At 37.3% G+C, this 23,141-nt stretch overlaps 1 protein-coding gene across 3 annotated transcripts in view; it reads right to left on the bottom strand.

Annotated features, from left to right (window-relative positions):
* The window catches only part of ZNF385B (zinc finger protein 385B), a 401,366-nt gene that overhangs the window by 291,018 nt on the left and 87,207 nt on the right, over positions 1 to 23,141 (bottom strand). For 2 of the 3 annotated variants that reach the window (XM_012471456.2, XM_064373288.1), the window contains exons 2-3: positions 21,023 to 21,174; positions 19,985 to 20,284 (exon numbers count right to left, since the gene is read on the bottom strand). In XM_012471456.2, coding sequence (XP_012326879.1) covers positions 19,985 to 20,282 — 298 coding nt within the window. In that variant the 5' untranslated portion in view covers positions 20,283 to 20,284; positions 21,023 to 21,174. Of the gene's footprint in view, positions 1 to 1,929; positions 2,132 to 19,984; positions 20,285 to 21,022; positions 21,175 to 23,141 lie in introns of those variants that run through there. The other variant, XM_064373287.1, reaches the window with a different exon arrangement.

Below are 23,141 nucleotides of genomic sequence, written 5' to 3'. Positions count from 1 at the left end.
ATATTAGCACCATTCCAATATGTACTCTATTCCATCTGCATATCCTTTACCACCATGCAAAGAATCAGCACAAAAATAAATACTCCACTAAATGTCCTGGTAATTTTGATCACCTCTATTTCAAAATGCATTATGACCAGCACATCTTTCAACTAGGGTTATTTTCTGATTGAATAAAAAGGGCTAAGGAAAGCATTCTTAGCACATTGACAAATGCATTTTATTTTTATTCTATGGAAACAAATAAAAGCTGTATTTAATATTAATATAGTTTTAGCATTTGAGGGCTTCTGCTTTTCTAAATGAGACCATTGCATTAAAGAAGGCATTTTTGGGTCAAATTTCTAATGTATCTACAGGCTGTTTTAATTTTATTATTTAACTCACCCTACTCAGCACATACACGTACAACTAAGTATGAACAGCTTATAGCAAATGTAAGATGTATTAAAGCCTTTCACTCTCTCCAACAGTGCTCTGGGATGCATTATGAGACAAGCAGATAAATATAATGATGAATTGCACAATATGGCCAACAATAGAGAGGTTTTCTACAAATGTATTGCAAAAAATAAACAAATACTTCACATTTCAGAACATAGCTATTTGGATGTCACATGTTAGCAAAGGACAAAGTGGCAGATATTAGCAACTTTAAATCTGTAGGTTCTGGATTAAACAATATAAAGGAACTTTAGAGAAACGACAAAGCATCTAGAGAGTAGATGAGGTTGAACGTAGGAGTCCATTCTTGAGGGTCTAATTAGGTTCTTCCCATCTCTCCACTTTTTAAAAAAAAATCTTCATAGAGACGCCTTACCAGAAGCTATCAGTTTTGACAGTATACTGAAATCCTGGCAGTGAACCATAAATTGACCATTACCATAAAAAGAGCTGCTAAATGAGAAACCATGTGCTCAATATAAAACTAATTTCATGCTTTCAAAAGCACACAGTGGCTTCTAGCAAGATAGTGGCCCTGGGACTTGCTGAGACAGATTGGCGAACACAAATGGTTTGTTCCTGATGCGTCTGCTTAGCCAAGCTTTACGTGTACTGGCAGTAAAAGAGGTTCTCGAGTCTTCTGTCAAACAAATACACACTTAGCTATAACTTTAAAGCTGAAAACAGCTGCTTCAAATAAATATAGCAGGAAAAACACATACACATATATACACACACACTCCATGTGCCATGTTAGCTGCTTCCAATCAAATAAAAATAGATTCCCCTCCCAACCTAATATACTAAACAGACACTTAATAAACGTAATGCTATTTAATACATTATAACCCTCACACTTCATTCATGCTTAGAAACATAGGAATTAGAGTTTAGCCAAGCCTAAGCAATACCACTCCATCTACTTGGAGGCTAACTTTGAGCCTGCCCTTATCTAGTTGGCTTTCAAATAGCATATACTTACAAGGCTACCTCAAACCTTTCCAAGCATGGTGATCTAGTTATTTAACCTCTCCAGGTGAGTTCGTGTACTTCATGTATATTTAAATGATAAAATCTGCTACATTAAAAGCATCTCAGCTATTAAAAAACACACTTCATGAAGAAATACTGCTAATTTCCTCTCATTCTCATTCTGCACACCGTCACTAGAAATCAGTTACTGTTGGTTGTTCAGTGCACGACCGGTCATAACTTTTCATTATTAATAATGTCGAGCTTAACTAGGTGTCGACTCCAGTATGTAATCCATATCACTTACTTTCCTAGTTATCTTGAAACAAGACTTGTCTCCTCCTATCTGTTTTTCACGTCAAAGATTCCACAAAGTACACTTAGTTTATAGTCTTTTTAATATTTCTGAAACACATAGTAATACTGCTAATTACCTACATTCAGTAACGATAGCAAATTGCATAATATCACTGACTCGTTCGGAATGTTTAAAATGCAAAGGAAGTCACCTACTGGTAAGATGTCCTCGGCAAACAGCTAGCACAGAAAGAAAGGGATGCTTATCACACCCATGTAAGGAGTTACTTCCCAACAAAATTAAAGAATCATATATTTTGCTCTTCAGTTTTGCTCCTTTGGATGTGTCAGCACGACGCGATAAACACAATTGATGACTCCACAGGATTCAGTTCAACGTACGAAAGAATCTGTTACTGACATCCCAGACCCCAGCAACCAAGTTTTAAATAAAAATGCTCACCTCTGCTAGGAAGTCCACTCCACATCCTGGCAGGGCTTTCACCAGCTTCAAGAGCAACCAAGTTAGATAAACAAAACTTCCAGTATGTGACCAGGGCAATGCACAGCGCTACCGAGACTTGGCTCCAGCCCTGATTATCTGTGTGACAGCACCACGTTATATCAGTGCCGCTCCAAGCCTTCCCAGTTGCTGGCTTATTGCACTGCTCATTGAAAATCCTTTACACGCTGGCAACATTTTAGGGAAGGACAAGCACACTCTGAGTCATTTATAAAGAAAGCAGAGCAATTTCAATTCTATATCTCCATGCGTGCTGAAACCAGAAGCACTGTCAACGTACAAGTCTGAGGTGGATTTATGCTGAGAAACAGGCAACATAAGCCTTCATTATCAATGCATGAAATCAGCTACTGTGATCAAATTCAAGCAAACCACAAAAAGGATATGATTATGAAAGTCTCAACAGATTTAGCACTAAACCTTGTGGAATAAAGAATCATCTATTGAAATTGTGTAAATGTTAAAAATAGCTCTGATTTTTCAACAATGAGCAGGATACAGGGGAGAAATCAGTAGTCTATATTATAAGGACTTATAAAGGCTGCATAAACCAAAATAGCTGTAGGTTCCTGGGGCTTCTCTATAGACAAATGAAATCACTGGAGACTATTACAATTATAACAAAAATAATTCCATATATTTGACACAGATGTCCATTAAAGGGCAAATCAAACATCCTTTAACTCCTAAATGCCTGTCTCTAAATTAAAATAATGGTGATAGTTAAAAATGTGCAATGCTATGCTAGCACCAGGACACAATACTACCAGTTTTACTCTAAGACAATTTCATAAACAATAAAGATTTAAATCTATTCTGTTTAACAAGAAAATAAACATGCAAGATAGATATTTTTAACACTATCATCTTTGCTCATTATTTTAAAAAATCATTAAACCCATGTATTTTTATCCAACTATCCCCAAATTTATACCTTTGCTTTCTATCATCCTTCCTCTTTTGCTACTAAAATATAAGATGCAAGAGCTACTGGGCACTGTTTTTAGAAGACACAAGGTAGCTATACCCTAGAAAGCAGTAGCCGTGATTTGAGATCACAAAATATACAGCTTTGACATGTGCATGCAAACTGCAAAGCAAAAAAGAAATAGAACATTTATTAGAAGCCACAAAAATAAACCGGAAGAAATCCCTAGCAGGCAACATTGACAAAGAACATATTTAAGTGCTATTCCATTTTTTAGAAAGGGTTGTAGGTTCTCATTGAGACTCAGAGGGCAGAGCAAATTAGAATCCAATAAAGGCAATTCCTGATTTGAGGATCTTCTATAAATGACTGGGTTCAGTTCTAGTAATCCTACTAGCTCCGAGGTGACACATTGAGAAGTGTCTACAATATAAAACATCTGTGTAAAAATAAGCAGCACACATTTACATAACACAGCATTCTGGAGCAACATTAAACACAGCACTCCCATGGGTATTCTCACTCTGTCTCCACAGGGAAAGTTGACTCCTTACGGCTTCTGGTTAGATGCCCTTGCTTGGAGACAGATTAGACACACAATTGGACATGCACACAAGCATGTATGTACACATATACCTACACCATTGAACACTTACTCCTCACAGTCACTTTGGCCACCTGAATTCCATTTGTTTTGTGTCTCCTGAAGCCCCTAGGGCAACATTTGAATGTATTAAGAGAAATAGCATTGGGCATCACTGACTTTGCCATTGTTCCTGTCCTCTCTCTCTTCTGTCCTCTCTGTCCTGTCCAACACACACATAAACTTTCCCTAGAAAATAGTCATATAAATAGTTCATGAGAGATTGCGTGCCTAAAAATATTTTTATTATTGCCACACATGAAGCTCCCTAGTAATAAAAGTTTAAAATTAAAACCAGGATATTTGATTATAGGTCAATCCCTTATCTAAAACCGTTAGTGCTTGATGCATTTCAAAATTCAAATGTCTGCAGATTTTAGAAAGGTAATATGCTACATATGCCAGGAATTACATAATGCCTCCGTGGCGGACGTTATATAATGCCACATCGGGGTCTGGGGCAACAACTCTATAATCAGAAACATTAACATTCTATAGCAAAACATGTGCATATTCATACTCGTTGGGATAAATAAATGCTATAATTTAAGCTCACATTAGTTCAGGTCACGTTTTCCCATCGATATGAATTATAAAATCTTCCAGTTTTCATTGCTCCTTGGATTTCAGGAATTGCAGGTAAGAGACTATGGACCGTATTAATGTTTACCTAAACTGCTATAAAGTTATGGATTGGGAAATGGTACCTAAGCAGGTGTTCTCTTGCTTAGGCAAGAAATTTGGAGGGTAGTGTTACTTTAATGGATGGGCAAAAATATGAGGAAAGGTGCTACTAAGACTGAAAGACAAAGCAGAGCAGAAATGTGGCATAATGCACAATGACAAAACTAGGACATGGAAAAGAAAGGCAAGAAGCAGCCACTCAAAATTACTGAATCAAAAACAAAACAAAACAAAATATAACAATAATAGTACTCACTGATTACTTAAACTTTATACCCACTAGTGTGAAAAGCACTGCACATAATTTTTTTTTTTCAGCAACCTACCTTAATTTTCCAAAGGAAATTTTAAAAGGAAGGATGTATCTTCAGAGTGAGGCAAAAAACATTGGGTTATCTCACCCTCTTCTCATTGTACCCAAAAGCAAAATATCCTTAATGTTAAACAGTACATGTGACACTGTCAGAAACAAACAAAATAAGTTTTGCCTTATGAAGTAAAGATTTCTGTTTATTTGTATACGCTATATACTACCTGCCATAGAGGCTCTTTAGAATCCATTTTAGAAAAAAGTAGCAATATTTTCTGCCATCAGAGTCAATTGTTTAATTTTTAAATCCATTTTAAAAACATATATTCTCCAAAAAACAAGAATAATGTGTTATATTTTCTTGGAGTCTTTCCTATGACATTACACAAATAAATACTTTTCTTTAAGTACGTGAAAGAACTTTAATATAGCAGAGCATTGACACTACATTAAGACTTTGGGTCTATAGAACAGTTACTGTCTTCAAAGAGCATTTCCTGGGTGCATTTTGGGGCCTAAACGTGCACTGGGGAAGTGTCCAGGAGGCATTTATGTGGAGAGTGGTCTTTCTAATCACTGAACAAACTATACTGGAATGTGTGGCTCTTAGTATATGGAATACAATCACAAAGTCATTTTCTATGTGAAGAAGGAAACTGCATTTTTTTTTTGACAATACAACATAATTTGGTGAATTCTTTTCTTAGCAACCAAAATGGTGCCCCGATGGTTTTATGGAGTTACAGCAGCTCCTGAAAGTAACTGACTATCCTATAAGATGAGTAACAATTCAGGGCTATGATTAAAAAAAAAAAAAGCTCCCCATACCTTTTATGTCAAGTCTATAAAATGATAGATGATTACTCTGAACAGGACAAGAGTCTCTGGATTGCAGTGCAGGCTCACCAGAAAGCAAGCTCTTGAAATGAAGTTGGTTAACATTATGTGAATACCACACACTCAGCCCATTAAAAAGTAAAATATCCAGCCCTTACACCTCCTCCAAACTCCATGTAATCAGAAGAGCAAACGTGTTTCACAGCTGGCCCAAAAACAAGCTCAAGAAAAACTGCTAAGTGCCAAGGACATACACCAACCACAATGGTCAGCTGTAGCATTCCACAGGGCTGTCTAACCCAGAACATTGTCCAACAGCCTCCTTGGCTGTGACACTGTTAAGATGTAAAGTCAAATGTCTATGTGAAGAAAGTTGGTCAGTCCAGGTGAAAATACACTCAACCCCCAGTGGAAATTGAACTCTAATTATCACTGGGCCCACTACTGAAAACCCTTCTCCCTAGATTAGTTTAAAATGGATAACACTTCTATTCTAGACAGACACCAGGATTTTAAATATGCCTTTGATAATTTAAATCACTCAGTCACACAAACACTTGCCATGATTGTCTAAGACTCAGTTTTCACATTGAAAGGTATCAGTATTTGGTTTTCAAAATCTAAAACCCAAGACTTGATGTTAAGCAACTCTGATCTTTTAATACATATAATATGTAAAAGTTCATATTCCAAAGCATTCTTAAAGAAAAAGACAATCCATCCCTCACTAAAAAGAGGGCCAACCACTCCTTTTAATCATTTTATCAACGTTCCATTCAAACTCTTTTATGTATCAATCCCTTAGAGTTCTGTCCTTAATCCACACCCTTGTAATAATCCACATCGTTTGCACAGTTTTTAACCACAGGTACAGAATAGGGAGTTGTTCTACAATGACTTTTTCAAGTCGTCGTCAGGTGTGGTTTTAGATTTCTGACACCACTGAAAACGGCTGGAGCTCTGTCTCAAATTGAAAGCATTTGTGTGGCAAGGAGAAAGTTGTAACTTGAGACTTCACCCTATTTCCAAATTTCTCTACTCTCATTCCCAAGGAACTTCAATCTCAATAAGCCCTACAGTATCAATCTCAATTAAATTTATCTGGGGAGAACAGATAAAGGGCACCAACTCTTATCCTTGAAGAATAGAGTCAGGATTTTGTAAAATACTTAGACACTAAAAAGTGATCAATTCTGAGTAAGACAATTAATCAGAAAAGTATATCAATATTCCTTCTGCTATATATACCATCACCGGGTCTGAAGAACTACAAGTAAGAGACAGTTCCTGAGTGCTCTTAAAAGGACTTGGGGTTTATACAAAGAAAAGCAGATGCCCTCTTTTCAAAGGTGTAATTTGACATATTTTGACCAAGGCCTTTTCCCCTGCTAAGCCTGTCCCATCATTAAAAACCATAAGTCATATGGGCTCTATCCAATACATGGATTGTATAATTATTCTATGAAAGGAGTTTTCTGAACTTATTAATCAAGAGGTTTAAATAAATAAGTATATTGTAAATAATTTAACCTACCTGCCTCACACTGAAATTATTTACTTACATAGTGCACTTACTGGCAGAAACTCAATGATTTGTTATACATTCCCCATGGTAATTATATTTTGCAAAAGTCAGATTTCTTGGTTGAATAACAAAGGTCAAGTTGATTCATCAAAATTAAGTCAAAGCAAGCATTTAAAACTATATGTTTCCACTTAAAAGGTAAAATACATGATCATACTGATGAATTCTAGGCTTATCTCTAAATCTGTCATACAAACCTAAGGATGCATCATTCAACATTTATGTTCCTTTCTAATATCTCTTAAAATGGAGATTTTTCCAGACATGGAGCAATATTAATATATTTAAGTAGTAATTTTTATTCCTGAAAACTAGAGAAAGATCTCTCCTACAATTCCAAAACATCCACCCTCCCCACCCCCTGCCAGGTCTCCCCTACAGATTCTGCCTAACGCACACAAGGTGCTCAGAAAGTCTATCAGATGAGCATGCTCCTGCCCACACATGCATGTCCATACATGTTTGGTGTGCTATTTCTTTTCTTTCCATATTCATTAATAGGTTCCATCAGAATGCTGATGTGGGCAAGGGAATGAGGAAACGATCATACTTTCAATATACTCATGGCACCATCTTGTGGTAATTCTCTGGTATTGCGTTTTTCAAGTTTAATTTTTAAAGTTCTTCAAAAATGTCTGGGAAAACACATTTGAGGATAAATTTAACGTTCTAAATATGCATGAGACGCAATATTATAAATCTGGCCTATGTACTTAAAACCACCCCCAGATATTTTGAGAGTCATAATATCTATCATTAGTGTCCTGACCCCAGAAGCCATTTAATACCAATAACTGTTTCTTGAATGTAGAATAGGAATGAAATTAAGAAATATTAAGGGATCCCTGAAGATCCTGGGGGCATAAAAGAACACCACAGACTATACCAGCAAAAAATAAGTAAAATTATATATAACACTCCAACTGACAACCCATTTTCCAATCCTGCGCTCCATTCCCACATCCAAACTACTACTCTGCTTCCTGCTGCAAAATACCCAGGTTTTGTCACCCTTATCTTCTCCCCACCCCAAATGTCCCCACTTTAAAATCTACTCAAGCTCAGTTTAAAATTTCTAAGGCCAAAGAAAATATGCCATTTGTTGAATCAAGAGGCAGATCCTATTTTTTCACCCCTTGAATTTGAGCTGGAATTATGTCTCAGGCCATTCCTGCTGCTATAACAGAATACCACAGACTGAGGTGATTTTTAAATAACAGAAATTTATTTCTTACAGTTCTGAAGGCTGAGAAGTCCAAGATCAAGGCATCAGCAGATTTGGTGTCTGGTGAGTACTTGCTCTCTCCTTCCAAGATGATGCCTTGTTGCAGAATCCTCTAGGAGAAACCAATGCTGTATCCTCAACTTGGCGGAAAAGCAGAAGCAGCAGGCAGCTCTTGAAGCCTCTTTTATAAGAGCACTAATCTCTTCCTAATGGTGGAATCCTCACAGCCTAATTGCCTCTCAAAGGTACCACCTCTTAATACTATCACCCGTTGGGGTTTAAGTTCTAATGTATAAATTTTAAACAGACACAAACATTCAAACCGTAGCACCTTGTGACTAGCTCTGACCAAAAGAAGGCAGTAAGTTGCAGTTTCTGTTCTTGCTGTCTTGCAGAACTGCTCTGTGACTGCTGGGTACCAGAGCAGAGCCTGGTCTAATCTACTGGTGAGAATTATCCAGACTACAGCCAGTAGCAACTGCCAGATGCATATGCAAAGCCATCTAAAACATCTAACCCAGTTACCCGGTAGCAGCCTGCAGCTCCATGGGTGTCCGCCAGTGAGTCCAACACAAGAACCACATTGCTGAGCCCAGCCCACATTTCTGACCCATAGAATCATGATTGAAATAAAATATTGTTTTAAATTTTTTTTCTGAAAGCTTCTGCCTACCTTTCCACACTTCTCTTGTGTTTCCTTCTATTAATAATTGTCTTACTCAGTTCAGCCACATCTCAGCTTTTTAGACACACCAAGCTTTTCCTCAGGTTGAGATTTTGAGCATTCTCCTCACTCCCTTTGATCACTTTTCTCCATTCTCTTTGCTGGACTTTTTTTATTTTTTTCAGTCTTAAAATTTCAATCTTAAATGAGAATGGATACCAGAGGGCAGGTTGTTAGTCACTAGCCACCCTACATAGAGAACTAATATGGTCAGTTTTATCTGGACTTGGGAAGCTGTGAATAGGTCATAGAAAATAAGCTTGCAATCATGTGGTATGCTGGGGAAGCAATACCTAAGTGAGATGTCTAGAATTGATGCAGAGGCTCCTAGTTGACATAAACCAGATTGACAGAGAGAGAGAACTCAGGACAACTTAGCTCTGAATTCCAGCAGCTGCCTCTGACTTTCTTATCTATGTATTTGCAGCTGTTTTTCCTGTACCTCTGTTCCCACAGGACCAGAAGACCCTTCTTCCTGTTCTAATTCCTTTATACCTTTACAAAGGGATATTCCTTTTTCCCTAAATCATACTTCACTCCAATAATAAGAAACTATTTAGAGTTTGTTCCTATATGCATCTGCATTGCTGTTCCCTAAACCTAGAATGTTTTTTTCTTTAATAATTTGAAACTCATCTCCGAATACTCATCTCAAAGATCACCTCTTCTGGAAAGCCTTTTGACCTCCATAAAGTTAATCATTCCTTTTTCTGTGCTGTATTTACTTTACATGGAGATCTGTCATTGTTCTTAGCATAGCATTTTGCAATTCACTTATTTAAATATTTAGCTTCTCTTGATACTTAAGACATTTTATTAATCTCCATAAAGTAGGAATTTGATACTATTTTAAATAAGAAAAATTCCCAAGTTTGTGTTTACTATTATCTCTAATGACGCTACTAGAAAGCTGGGGGTTTTAGGTGGTCATTTTTATTATAATGTTTAATTGGAATTTTTATTAAGATAATTGGAGATTCACATGCACTTGTAAGAAATAATGGAGTTCTCTTGAAACCGTTGCCCAGCTTCTACCCATAGTAAAAATTTTTAAAGGCTATATAATAATGGTGTAATCAGGATATTGACATTGATCTGATGTACAAATCTTATTCAGATTTCCCCAGTATTACTTGTATTTGTGTGTGTGTGTGTGTGTGTGTGTGTGTGTGTGTGTGTGTGTGATCTGTGTAGACCCCACCAGGGATCTCTCATGTTGCAGTTTTGTATCCACATCTACTTCCTTCTTGAAACTCACCCCTATCCGTTACCAACCACTAATTTGTCCTCTACTTCTACAATTTTGCTATTTGTACAAATGGAATCCATACAGTATCTTTTGGGGACTGGCTTTTTCCACTCAGTATAATTCCCTGAAGATCCATCCAAGTTGTTGTGTGTATCAAGGGTCCACTCCTTTTTATTGTTGAGTAGTATTCCTTACTGCAAATATACCACAGTTTGTTTAACAAGTCACCCCCAAAAGATATCCATGTCCAATCCTCAGAACCCATGAATGCTATCTTTTTTTGCAAAAAGGCTTATTGCAGAATGTGATTGTTAGGGATCTTGAGATTAGGAAATAGCCCAAGATTTTACAGGTGAGCTCTAAACCCAATGGCTAGCATCCTTATGAAATAAGGAGAAAGGAGATTTGAGACAGAAGACAAGACACAGACATACAGAGCAGAAGATGCTGTAAAAACAGAAGCAGAGACTGGAGTGATGTAGCCACAGCCCAGGAATTCAGGGGCAGCCATCAGAAGTTTTAAATTTTTATGTCATTACATTTAAATCTACAATTTATTTTGAGTTAATCTTTTCATATGGTGTGAGATTTAAGCCTAAATTATTTGTTTGCCTATAGCTGTTCAATTAGTCCAGGACCATTTGTTGAAAAGGTATTCTTCCTCCACTGACTTGCTTTTGTACCTTTATCAAAAAATCAATTGAGTATACGTGTGTGGGTCTATGTCTGGGTTCTCTAATATTTTTCTTCTCTCTCTCTCTCTCTCTCTCTCTTTACAATAAAACCACTGTCTTGATTACTTTAATATGTAGTAAGCCTCAATATTGGGTAGAGAGATTCCCTCCTTTTTTCTTCTTTGTCAAGTCTTAGTAGCTAAACTACCTAATAGATCTGTGCTTTTTCATATAAATTTTAGCATAAGCTTGTCTATGTCTACAAAAAGACCTTGCTGGGATTTTGACAGAAATTTCATGAAAACTATAGATCATTTTAAGGAGAATTTCCATCTTAATCTTGTTGAATTTTCCAATCCTGATTTCTAAACACATGGTATGTCTCTCCATTTATTTAGGTCTCCAATTTCTTTTCTCAGCATTTTCTTATTTTCAGCACACAGATCCTACACATATTTTTTAAAGTATATACATAAATATTTCATTTTATTGGAAGTGATTATAAATAGTATTACATTTTAAAATTTTGATTTCCATATGTTCATTTTTAGTATATAAATACAATATGCGATTATTATTATTTTTTTTATACAGGGTCTCACTCTGTCACCCAGTCTGGAGCACAGTGGTGTGACTGCAGCTCACTGCAGCCTCAATCTCCTGTGCCCAAGCAATCCTCCTACCACAGCCTCCTGAGTAGCTGGGATTACAGGTGTGCACCACCATGCCCGGCTAACTTTTTCTATTTTTTGGAGGGATGGGGTGGGGGGCGAGACAGGATCTCACTGTGTTACCCAGGCTGGTCTTGAACTCCTAGTCTCAAACGATCCTCTTTCCTCAGTCTCCCAAAGTACTGAGATTACAGGCTTTTACTTCTTTTGTTTTTCTTGCCTTATTATAGGGCTAGAACTTCCAGAACCATGTTGAATAAGACAATTGAGAGTGGACATCCTTCCCCTCTTTTTGGTCTTAGGAGAAAAACATTAAGTCTTTCACCATTAAGTATGACGTTGCCTGTAGGCTTTGTTTAGATGCTTCTATTAAATCAAGGTAGTTTCCCTCTATTCCTAGCTTGCTGAAAATGTGTATTGGGTTTTCTCAAATGCTTTTACTGCATGAATGGATATGATCATATGAATTCTTTTCTTTAGCTTGTTGATATGGTAGATTATTATAATTGTTATTATTTGAGATGGAGTCCCACTTTGTTACCCAGGCTGGAGTGCAGTGGTATGATCTCAGCTCACTGCAACCTCTACCTTCCAGGTTCAAGTGATTCTCCTGCTTCAGCCTCCTGAGTAGCTGGGATTCCAGGCACACACCACAATGCCTGGTTAATTTTTTTGTGTTTTTAGAATAGATGGGGTTTCATCATGTTGGCCAGGCTAGTCTTGAACTGCTGACCTCGGGTGATCTGCCTGCCTCAGACTCCCAAAGTGCTGGGATTACAGGTGTGAGCCACTGTGCTCAACTGGTAGATTATTAATTTTTAAATGATGAGCCAGTTTTGCATACCTGGAATAAATCTCAGTTATGGTATATAATTCTTTTCATAAATTGCTGGATTTAATTTGCTTATATTTTGCTGAGAATTTTTTAGTCTAAGTTTATGAGATGCTATTCTGTGGGTTTTTAAAAATATCATCTTTGTCTGATTTTGGTATTAGGATAATACTAGCCTCATAAAATAAGTTGGGAAGTATTTCCTCTTCCTCTATTTTCTGAAAGCAACTGTTTAAAATTGGTTTCAATTTTAAAAATCCTTGGTGGAATTCTCCACTGAAACCATATGAATTCAGAAATTTGTTTTTTAAGTGCTTTGTAATTATAAATTCAGCTTATTTGATGGCTAGGCCTATTCAGATTGTCTACTTTAAAATTTTTTTTATTTTTATTTTTATTTTTATTTTTATTTTTGAGACAGAGTCTTGCTCTGTCTCCCAGGCTGGAGTTCAATGGCACAATCTCAGCTCACTGCAACCTAAGTCCCCTGGGTTTAAGATTCTCCTCTCTCAGCCTCCAGAGTAGCTGGAATTACAGGCATGTGTCACCATACCCAGCTAATTTTTGTATTTTTAGTAGAGATGGGGTTTCACCATGTTGTCCAGGGTGTTCTGAACACCTGACCTCAGGTGATCCACCCACCTCAGCCTCCCAAAGTGTTGGGATTACAGGGATGAGCCACTGCACCTGGCCCAGATTGTCTATTTTTCTTTTAGTTGAATTTCAGTTATTTATAGTTTCTGAAGGACTGGTTCATCCTTCTAACTTGTCAAATTTATAAATACAAGTTTTTCCTATTTATTATATTTTTAATTGCTGCAAGTTCTCTCATAATATCATGTATCTCATTGGTATCTTCTTTCTTCTTGTCCTCATCAGTCTTGCTAATAGCTTATAAATTTGATTGATTTTTTTAAAGAGTGAGATTTTTGTTTTATTGACTTTTCCTCTATTGTTTTCCTATTTTCAAGTTCATCTATTTTTGGTCTAGGTCTTTATTACTTTCTTCCTTCTGCTTGCTTGTGGTTTGGTTTTTCTATTCTTTTTCTAGCTTCTTGGTTGGAAACTTATTTATTTGAGAACTTTTCTCATTGCAAATATAAGCATTTGAGGCTATACATTTCTAGCTCAGTACTGCTTTAGCTTCATCCCACATATTTTACTATGCTGTGCTTTCATTGTCATCTGGTTTTCCCTTTGAGACTTCTTTGATTCATAGATTATTTAAGAGACATGTTGTTTAATTTTCCTGTTGTTTTTCTACTATTAATTTCTACTTGATTTTTATTATGGTCAGAGAAAATGCTGTATATAATTACAGTTCTTTCAAATGCATTAAGATTTGTGTTATGGTCCAATATATGGTCTACCTTTGTGAACAGTTGTATAGGCACTTGGAAAAAAGTGTTCTACTGTTATTGAGTGGAGTTCTATATAAATTAATTAGATCTTGTTAGCTGATTATATTGTTCAGATCTTTTATATTCTTCCTGATTTTCTGTTTAATAATCCCATCAGTTGCTGAGAGGGGGTCTCCAACTGCAAGTGTACATTTATCCATTTCTTTTTTCTGTTCTATGAGTTTTTGCTTCATGTATTTTGAGGCTCTGTTGTCTGATGCATGAACTTTTAGGAACATTATGTCTTCCTGGTGAGTTGAACATTTTATTAGTATGTAATATCTCCCTCTGTCTCCAGTAAATTTCTTTGCTTTCTACTTCATCAGCTATTAATATAGCTACCCCTGCCTTTATTTTTTAAATTACTGTTTGCATGATATTTCTTTTCCATTCTTTCACTTTCAATGTATCTCTTATTGATTTTGAAGTGAGTTTCTTGTAAGCAGCATATAGGTGGGTCTTTTTTTTAAAATGCACTTTTTCTTTTGATTGATTTATTTAGGCTATTTACATTTAAACTAATTATTGATGTTAGCACTTAAGTTTAATATTTTATTATTTGCTTTCTGTTTTTTCCTTTGGTTCTTTGTCCTCTGTTTCTCCCTTCTTTCTGTTCTGTGGCTTACTTGAACACTTTTTAGGACTCCATCTTGATTTATTTATATTTTTGGTTGTATCTCTTTGTATAGTTTTCATAGTGGTTACCATTAATATTATGATGATATACATATGTGACTTATGGCAGACAATTTGTTGGTATCAGCATTTAACTTTCCTATTTTTAAATATCATTGTTTTTAGCATCAGATGATTATAATTTATTTCAGTTATCAAATATGATTTATAAAATTCATGAAGTAAATGATAACATAATGATTAATTTTACATGTTAACTTGACTGGGTCACTGGATGTTCAGATATTTGGTAACACTTTACTCTCGGTATTTCTTCCTTCCTGACTGCCTTCTACCTGTGACGTTAGTTTCTTTTCCTGCCTTCAGACTCAAATTGAAACATCAGCTCTTCTTGGGTCCTGAATTAGCCAGTCCCCAGACTAGAACTATACCATCAAATCTTCTGATTCTCAAGTTTTTTGGACTTAGATGGGAATGACACCATTAGCTCTCCTGGGTCTCCAGATTTCCTTCTGATCTTGAGAACTGGAGATCTCCATAATTGTGTGAGCTAATTCCTTTCTCCTACTGGTTCTGCTTCTCTGGAGAACCTTACTACAGGTAGTTTACTATGTACCGTATGTTATTCTTTCCATTGTTCTTTCTTCTTTCCTTCTCAAAGCCCCAAGATTCATTCTTTCATCATTTCCTTTCTAGTTGAAAATTTTCCTTTAGTCAATATTTAAGGATAAACCTGCTAATGAAAAATTATGCTGCCTAGTACAAGTTCCATCTCATGTGATGATAGTTATTTAATTACAGGCAGTTGTGACTTACCTGCGTTGCATCTAGATTTGGGGTGGGTTGAGGAGGGTAGTTATGGGCTTACAAGGTGCCAGGACTCAGGCAAGAGTGTTTATGACCTGGCTGTCACTTCTGCACATGGACATCTGCCGAGGCATTTTTATTTCTGTCTGATATTTAGTCATTAGTTCATGCAGGAACTGTGAGCTATTTCTTTGCTGTGGTACATGGGAAACATTATCTTGCCACTGTCCCAGTCCAACAGAAAAGACTACTTCCCTGTGGTTCCCAGGCTCAACCAGCAGCTTCTGCACTTACTAAGCCCACAGGAATTATGAGACTGCCTCAGGTCCTTCAGCCCATCCTTACTAGAGGCCAGGAACACCAGAGTCAAACTGTCTTTGTGGACCCTATGAGGAGTAGAAACACACAACTACTTTGTCCAGAAGCCAAGACCCATCTGCGGTTTCTGTTATTTCCACTTACCCCTTGGAACTGGATGGGGAAAGCATTAGGGATCTTCTACATGCAAACTAAGTTACCTCAGCTCTCTTTGCTTTCCCATTTGATTCTCTCCTTCACAGCCCAGAGTATTCATAAAACATTTGGCTAGGTAGACAGTACTGGAAAAAGGATTTTGCTGCTACTTATCATAAGTCACTTTGGTACACTGACTACACACACACACACACATACATATATACATATACACACATACACACACACATACACATACACACGCGTAGCAGACTAGTTTCAGGTACACTCTAAGAATATTTCAGGACTCCATATTTGGGTCCTCTTCCACAAACACTACCTTCGTGGAAGCCTGTCTTCCCCTCCTAAACTCCATCTCTCTCTATTCCCTTCCACTCAGTGTGGAAGCTGCTTTCCTCTCCTGGATTCCATCTTTTCTTTCTCTCACTCAGTGTGAGAGTTAGCTGTTTCTTTCTCTCTCCTTCTCCTGTTTCTCTCTCTCTCTCTAAATAATAATAAAAAAAGGATATTTCTATTGTTCTAAAGCTCAGATCTAAAGGTTGTGTAAATACCCTGAATACTAAGTTTGGCAGAGGAACTTCCAGTGGTTAGGAGGAGTCACCCACGTTTTATTCCCAGAAACAAGACTCAATCATCACCCTGTGGACCCAATTCCCATCCATGTCAACTCCAACACTATAAACCTGACCCAGAAGAGGAGAAAGCACCTCTTAAAATAACAGTTTCTTGGAAAGAATATCTACTACATTTTTTTTTTCTCTATGGGATTGAAATGGCTTTGATTTTCTTCCCTGTGTTTATTTTCTGGGACTGTTGTAAAAAAGTACCACAAACTAAGTGGCTTACACAACAGAAATTTATCATCTTATAGTTCTGGAGGACCGTAGTCAAAAATCAATGTGATAGTTGGGTTGGTTCCTTCCAAGGGCTGTGAGGGAAGGATCTGTTCCAGGACTCTCTCGTTGACTTGTAGATGGCTGCCTATTTCCTGTAGCTCTTCTCATATCATCTTCCCTCTGTGTGTGTGTATCTGTCTCTGTCTGAATTTCCCTTTATTTTTTGTAAGGATATCAGTCATACTGGATTAGAGCCCACCCTAATGACTTCATTTTAACTTAATTACCTCTGTAAAGAACCTAGCTCTAAATAAGGTCTTATTCTGAGATAATAGAGACTAGAACTCCAATACATCTTCTTTTTTGGTGGACAAACACAATTCAACCCATAATATTCACTGGGATTATGGAAGTGAAAAAGGAAGACTGGCATTTTGTTTCTTGTTTAGGTGCCTGCTTTGTCAGTGGGCTTGCCAGCCTCCCCTGTGCTACCTGAGCAGGAAAGAAAAGCCCCCCACAGTCCACTCCATCTGTACCTGCCTGGGCCCCAGCAGTTCCAGGTTTTCAAGAGGAATGTTCATTCTCAGATGGATTCTGCACATGACCTCAAGCCCCAGGCATTGATGCATACGAAAACAGAGGACACAATCTTACCAGGACTACCACAGTGTGGAAGAAAGAGGCACATACAGTCAAGGAATTAAGCCTTTTGCTAATAACTATGAGTAAGCTGGAAGATGCAGCTATCTCACAAGGGACTCTCAATGCCTAAGAAACCACCTGGGGGGATTCCCTTCATTCACAGGGTCTGTTAGGAGCATGTATGACCCACAGAGACAGACAAAATAGTAAGCATCAATGAAGAACGGCAGCATTGCCAACTCGTGGAGGCTATAAGGTAAGGTTAACCTCCGCCTTTCCATCCTTCTATGGTTTCCCACCACTAGGCTGAAGAGCAGGCTGAGGCAGGTGCAGGGTAGAAGCTCATGTGCCCAGCCCTCCACTCTAACTTCTAGAGTCCATGTAGACAAATCTTAATTTGGCAATATAATTGTTTTTATAAACAGAACTGAATTTACTAAATCAAAGAATCTTTCTGAATATACAAAAGTGAGAAGTTAAGAATTGAGAGGGTGTTAAGGGAGCTGCTACCCAGCAGGAAACACAAATTTGATAGATCAAAACTGAGGAAAGTGACCAAAATAAAAATGAAATGATGTGAGACTTGAACCTCATTAAGTGGAGACTCTAAATAGTAGATAGTGTACACCTGCACACATAATAGCACTAGGTATATTCCACCTGCTGTTTCACTTAGCATCATATCATGGACAATTTCCCCTATCATGAGATATTCCTCAGAAATATAATTTTTATTGACTATGGTATTTATAGACATTTACATTCTAACAGATGTAATTTAAACCTTTACTCAGGCTATTTGTGCTCTAACTTAGGTATCATTTTGAACCCAACACTAAAATATATATATATACACACACACACACACACACACACACACACACAGACATATACATATATATACACACATATATGCATATATAGATGTATACATACATGTATATACACATACACATATACATATATATACACACACACACACATATACATATATATACACACACACACACACATATACATATATATACTTTTTTTTTTTGAGAAAGAGTTTCGCTCTGTTGCCCAGGCTGGAGTGCAGTTGTGCAATCTCGACTCACTGCAACCTCCACCTCCTGGGTTCAAGCGATTCTCCTGCCTCAGCTTCCTGAGTAGCTTGGATTACAGGTGTGTGACACCACACCCAACTAATTTTTGTAATTTTAGTAGATACAGGGTTTCACCATGTTGCCCAGGCTGGTCTTGAACTCCTGGCCTCAAGCAATCTGCCTGCCTTGGCCTCCCAAAGTACTGGGATTACAGGTGTGAGCCACTGGGCCCACTGTAACACTAACTATATTTTTAATATGTAACTATAGGTAAATTAATACACCTTGAAATAATTACCATAATTATCATAATACAAAATGGAAAAATAATTTTTCTACCATTATAAGTATGTATCTTATATCTTATAAGCTCCTTTACTTTCTTTCACAGCATGTTAAGTATTGACTGAAAAAAACAGTTTAATGAAATTAAACCATCAACTGAGTAAAAAGCAGTTAGGTCTGGCTTGAAATATAAAAATTATTTATTTACAACACACCAAGAACCATGTAATGGCACTGAGTGAAATTCCAACAAATGTTTTCTCTGCATCATCTCACATCAAGCTGAGGCCTCATTACAGAGCAAACCCTTGCTAGAGTAGAATTTGGAGCTCTTCCCTCACATTTGGGAGGAGGCTTATCTTGGCCTCCCACCTCAAACCTTGGGAGGAAGCCTGCCTTTTGTAGAAATCTTCACCACAGATAATGGTAAATATCACATTTTTCTTTAATTCTGTCACAGTGAAGACAGTCAATAACCAGCAATGTGGAGGAAGAGGTGCTGCCCAAGGATAAGAAAAATAATTTGAAAGATTGTTTAGAATTCAGGGCAGAGGCAGAAATGCAGAAATTCCTGAGCTTCTGCCTCCATCCAGCCCACAAGGAAATGGTGAGAGGCAAGTGAAAGCGATGGATGAGGGTGCTGGGTTTCAGAGGGAAGCCTTGTTGGTTTTGGCAGTGCCTGTTCCTATTGTTAGAACACCCAGCACACTGCTGGCAACTCTCTAAAAGAATATGACAAGTTTAACATGCAAGATTAATGTTCCTCTCCTGCATCATAGGATGTTATAAATAAAGCTGTAGCTTTTTATATACTATCAAGTGGTATGCCACCCAATAGAAAGCAGATAAAGGAAACCCAAGAAAGCTAATTTTGAGAGAGGGGAGAAAATGACATCACTGATCCATTTTAAAGCACATTTCAAAATACATTCAGAAGTGTTCACACATTGTGGGGATACAGGAAGTCTCTGGCCCAATATACAAATTGTGTGTGTGTGTGTGTGTGTACACATGTGTGTGCCAATGCATATGTCAGTGGGTGTAACAAGTATTTCGAGAGGTGACAAACAGCTCATGGGTTTTACCTGTAGGAGAAAGAGTACGTGTTATCAGGGTGGCCCAATTTTAAGATAAAAATTAAGTCTTGTTCTAAATCCTTCATTTTCTAGACCAGGACCATCTCTCCCCATAGCACATGGAGCCCAGGACACTGCCTCCTACCTGTGCTGCTGTTGCTGCTGGGGCTGGCCTGCGTGGGCGGTGGGGGCTGCCCATCACTCAGCTGCTTCACTCGTTTGCGGTGGGATTTGCCGTTGGAATGCACCTGAGCCTGGGCTGCAGAGTTCAGCTGGATGTTGCACACTTCACAGAAGGAGAACAGAATTTTCTTTTTCTCTTTGCTCAACTGGTCCTCAGGCCTGTCACTCTTTAACCCCTTTTCTTCAAAGCCCCGTAGAAAATTTGCCATATTCATGATTCCATCTTCAAGATGGTTGTCAGGGCTTAAGGAGTACCTCATGCCTGAAAAACAAAACAAGTACAAGTGCTCCTGAAATTATATATGCCTTCTTATTTCCTAGTATCATTACAATGAATCTTCAATGGTTTGTTTAAGCTAAAAGTTACCCAGCTACTCAGTGGTTACTCCTAGAAAAAAATCATCAAAAGTACTTAACTAAGCAAGTACAGTCTTTGAACATGAGTTCCTTGTGCCTTGGGGATTTTGAACAGAAGTTCCTTTTGCCTGGAGCACTTTACACTCCATCCTTTCCCCTCTTCCCATCACCTTCTACCCTCTTTACTCTTTTAACTTCTGCCTGCCCATGAGATCTCAGCTGTCAAATCACCTTCTTCATGAAACCCTTTTTGACCCTGAACACAAGGTAAGTTATGGTTATATGCTCAGATATCGTGTTATGTGACCTATTTTCATAGCACCTATCAGAGTGTGCATTTCTTAGGTATTTGTCCAATTACTTGGCTTACGTCTATCTCCACATTAGAGTATGAGCTCTATGAGGACAGTCACTTCAACTCTGGATATCCCTTAGGCCTACAACCGCACCTTTTACATAATAGGCATTCAAATTTTATTGAAGGAAGGAATAAATGATGTTATGAATCCAGAATTGTGAAAATGCTCATGTATAGACACAAATGTATATACAATCTGCGTATACCTGGGCACGTACCAACAGATACGTGCCTTAACCAAAGGGGAGGTAACAAAGACCAAAACACTGTATGTCTGCAACTTACATTGGGTTGTGTTCTAAACGTCTCTTTAAAAGTCAGCCGACAGGAATTTGGACATATTTTCTTATCCTTGTAGTGAAACAAATTGTTTTTAAGTTTTCAGTTTAGCCCATAAACGTCAATTTAATATTTGACGGAGTTGAAATGTAGAACATCTGAAATACAAAATAATATTTTAGTAAACTGCTAATTCAAAAAGAGTAAAATAGAATAAGACATGATTTTGCATATTTTAAAGTGTCGATGTTTTCTCCATTTGTTTAGATAAGAGTACAGAGGTAGATTATAAACTAAGGAAAGATTCGAAAGGGATTTTCTGAACCTTGAGACCTTTGACGAAGATTGCCTTGACATTTTATTTTGTCTGGTGCCATTTCATGTAATTTTTCATTTTAGTTGATACCAAGAATATGAGAATTTTCAAAATTATCAGTGGGATTGTAACAACGTTTTGGTTTACAATTTGAATAAATAAAAAGATGCTCCCCAAAAAGAAAGGGGAGGGTAATTTGGCTAAAAATTAGAGAAAAAAGTGCATGTGAGAAAGAATGTCTGAGGTGGCAGTGTTGTGCCATAAGAGATGAAGAGTTTATATGAAGGAAGGATTATGGCTTGTAAGGGACTTCTGCTTATAGAACAAACTCAGGGGATGCAAGGTATTGGCTTTCAACAGTTCTTTTGATCCAACTTGGCTCAGAGCTCTAAGGAAAGGCGCTACTAGAGACAAGTCCATATTTGGAGTGTTCACAAGCTGGATGTTTAAAATTCAGAAAAGGTTTGACCATAAAACCAGATATTCATTCTAATGTATACTAGGCCCCCCAAAAATCTCCTTGTTTATACCCATACATCCAATTGTGAAGGTTGTTTAGACATTATTAATTGTGATGTGCAAAACTTACTTGTCCCTTTTAATACTTTAACCTGATGATGCCATTTTAAGGGACTCTCTTACACAAATTTTCCAAGTCAATCTATTCCTTTTAGCTCCTGCCTTAAAATCTGCTCAAACTATGCAGAAATGAGGTTTAAGCAGTTCCTGTAGCTAAGCTACAGAAAATAATTCAGCTATAATTGAAATGGGATTTGAACTGCACATAAATATATTTGCTTTTATTCCTTAAACCTAAGATATTATGTTATCACAAAGCCACTTTTCTCATAAAACTTAAGGAAGTATCAGTGCCATATTAGTTATGTTCAAATATCTATATCTTCTCTTAAAATATTAAAACATAAGAATTGGTTGAAATAAGTAAATGATTTTAAAAATGAGCTCATTACTAACAGTTTGCCCTTTCTAGAAAACTAATCCACTGTGAAACGTAAGAAAAGCCGATAATGTTTAACCTTGCAGAATGAGGCCAGGCACCATTGTACTCAATCACTGAAACCTAAGTTTATATTTCAACTCAAGCAAGCAAGATCCTTGACTCAGCTGAGAACTGTCGACACTTTCATCTGAAAATTTAACCTTTCGAGGTACCCAGGGTTGTCCATATTGCAAATAAACACATGATATTTCACAGACACAAGACATACATCATAATGATGTTCCTGTGACTTTTTTGTTTGCATTATCTTATAAAAAAGCCATGTTACCTGTGCTTTTATGATTGCCATTTATCCTGGAAATTATTCTACTTTTGATTTATTTAAACATACATGTTTTAAGTAGGAAGAAAGAAATCTTTCATATAAAATAAATGGCTCTTCTAGAATTCTGTAACCTCTTCGGAGTACCAGTATCAACGCTATTTTATCTTCTCCAAGGGTTACTCTCACAAGTGATTGCCCAAACCTCCAACACCACATTCATGGGTCACTCAGATCAAATGCCTGGGGGTGGGGTATGCACTCTGCTCACCAAATCCCAATTTATTAGTCCTAGTTCTGGTTTCACACTTTCCTCCCTCTCAGGGGAAAAATAAGGTCAGCTTCTGTTAACAGCCACTTGCAACCAAAGTATATTTAGCTGCAGAGGTCTTGGGAAAAGGACCTAGAGGTGGCAGAGAGGCAAGATATCAGAGTCTCAGCATCCACTTTTGGCCTGAGATGATATAATTTCTAGGCTTATAATACGTGTAAATGTGACAACATTTATAATGTCAGCTTTCTCACT

This window comes from Aotus nancymaae, unplaced genomic scaffold (genome assembly GCF_030222135.1).
Source record: "Aotus nancymaae isolate 86718 unplaced genomic scaffold, 86718_ANA_hifiasm-v0.15.2.pri h1tg000008l, whole genome shotgun sequence".
NCBI lineage: Eukaryota > Metazoa > Chordata > Mammalia > Primates > Aotidae > Aotus > Aotus nancymaae.
This window is presented reverse-complemented; position numbering and strand designations above follow the sequence as displayed.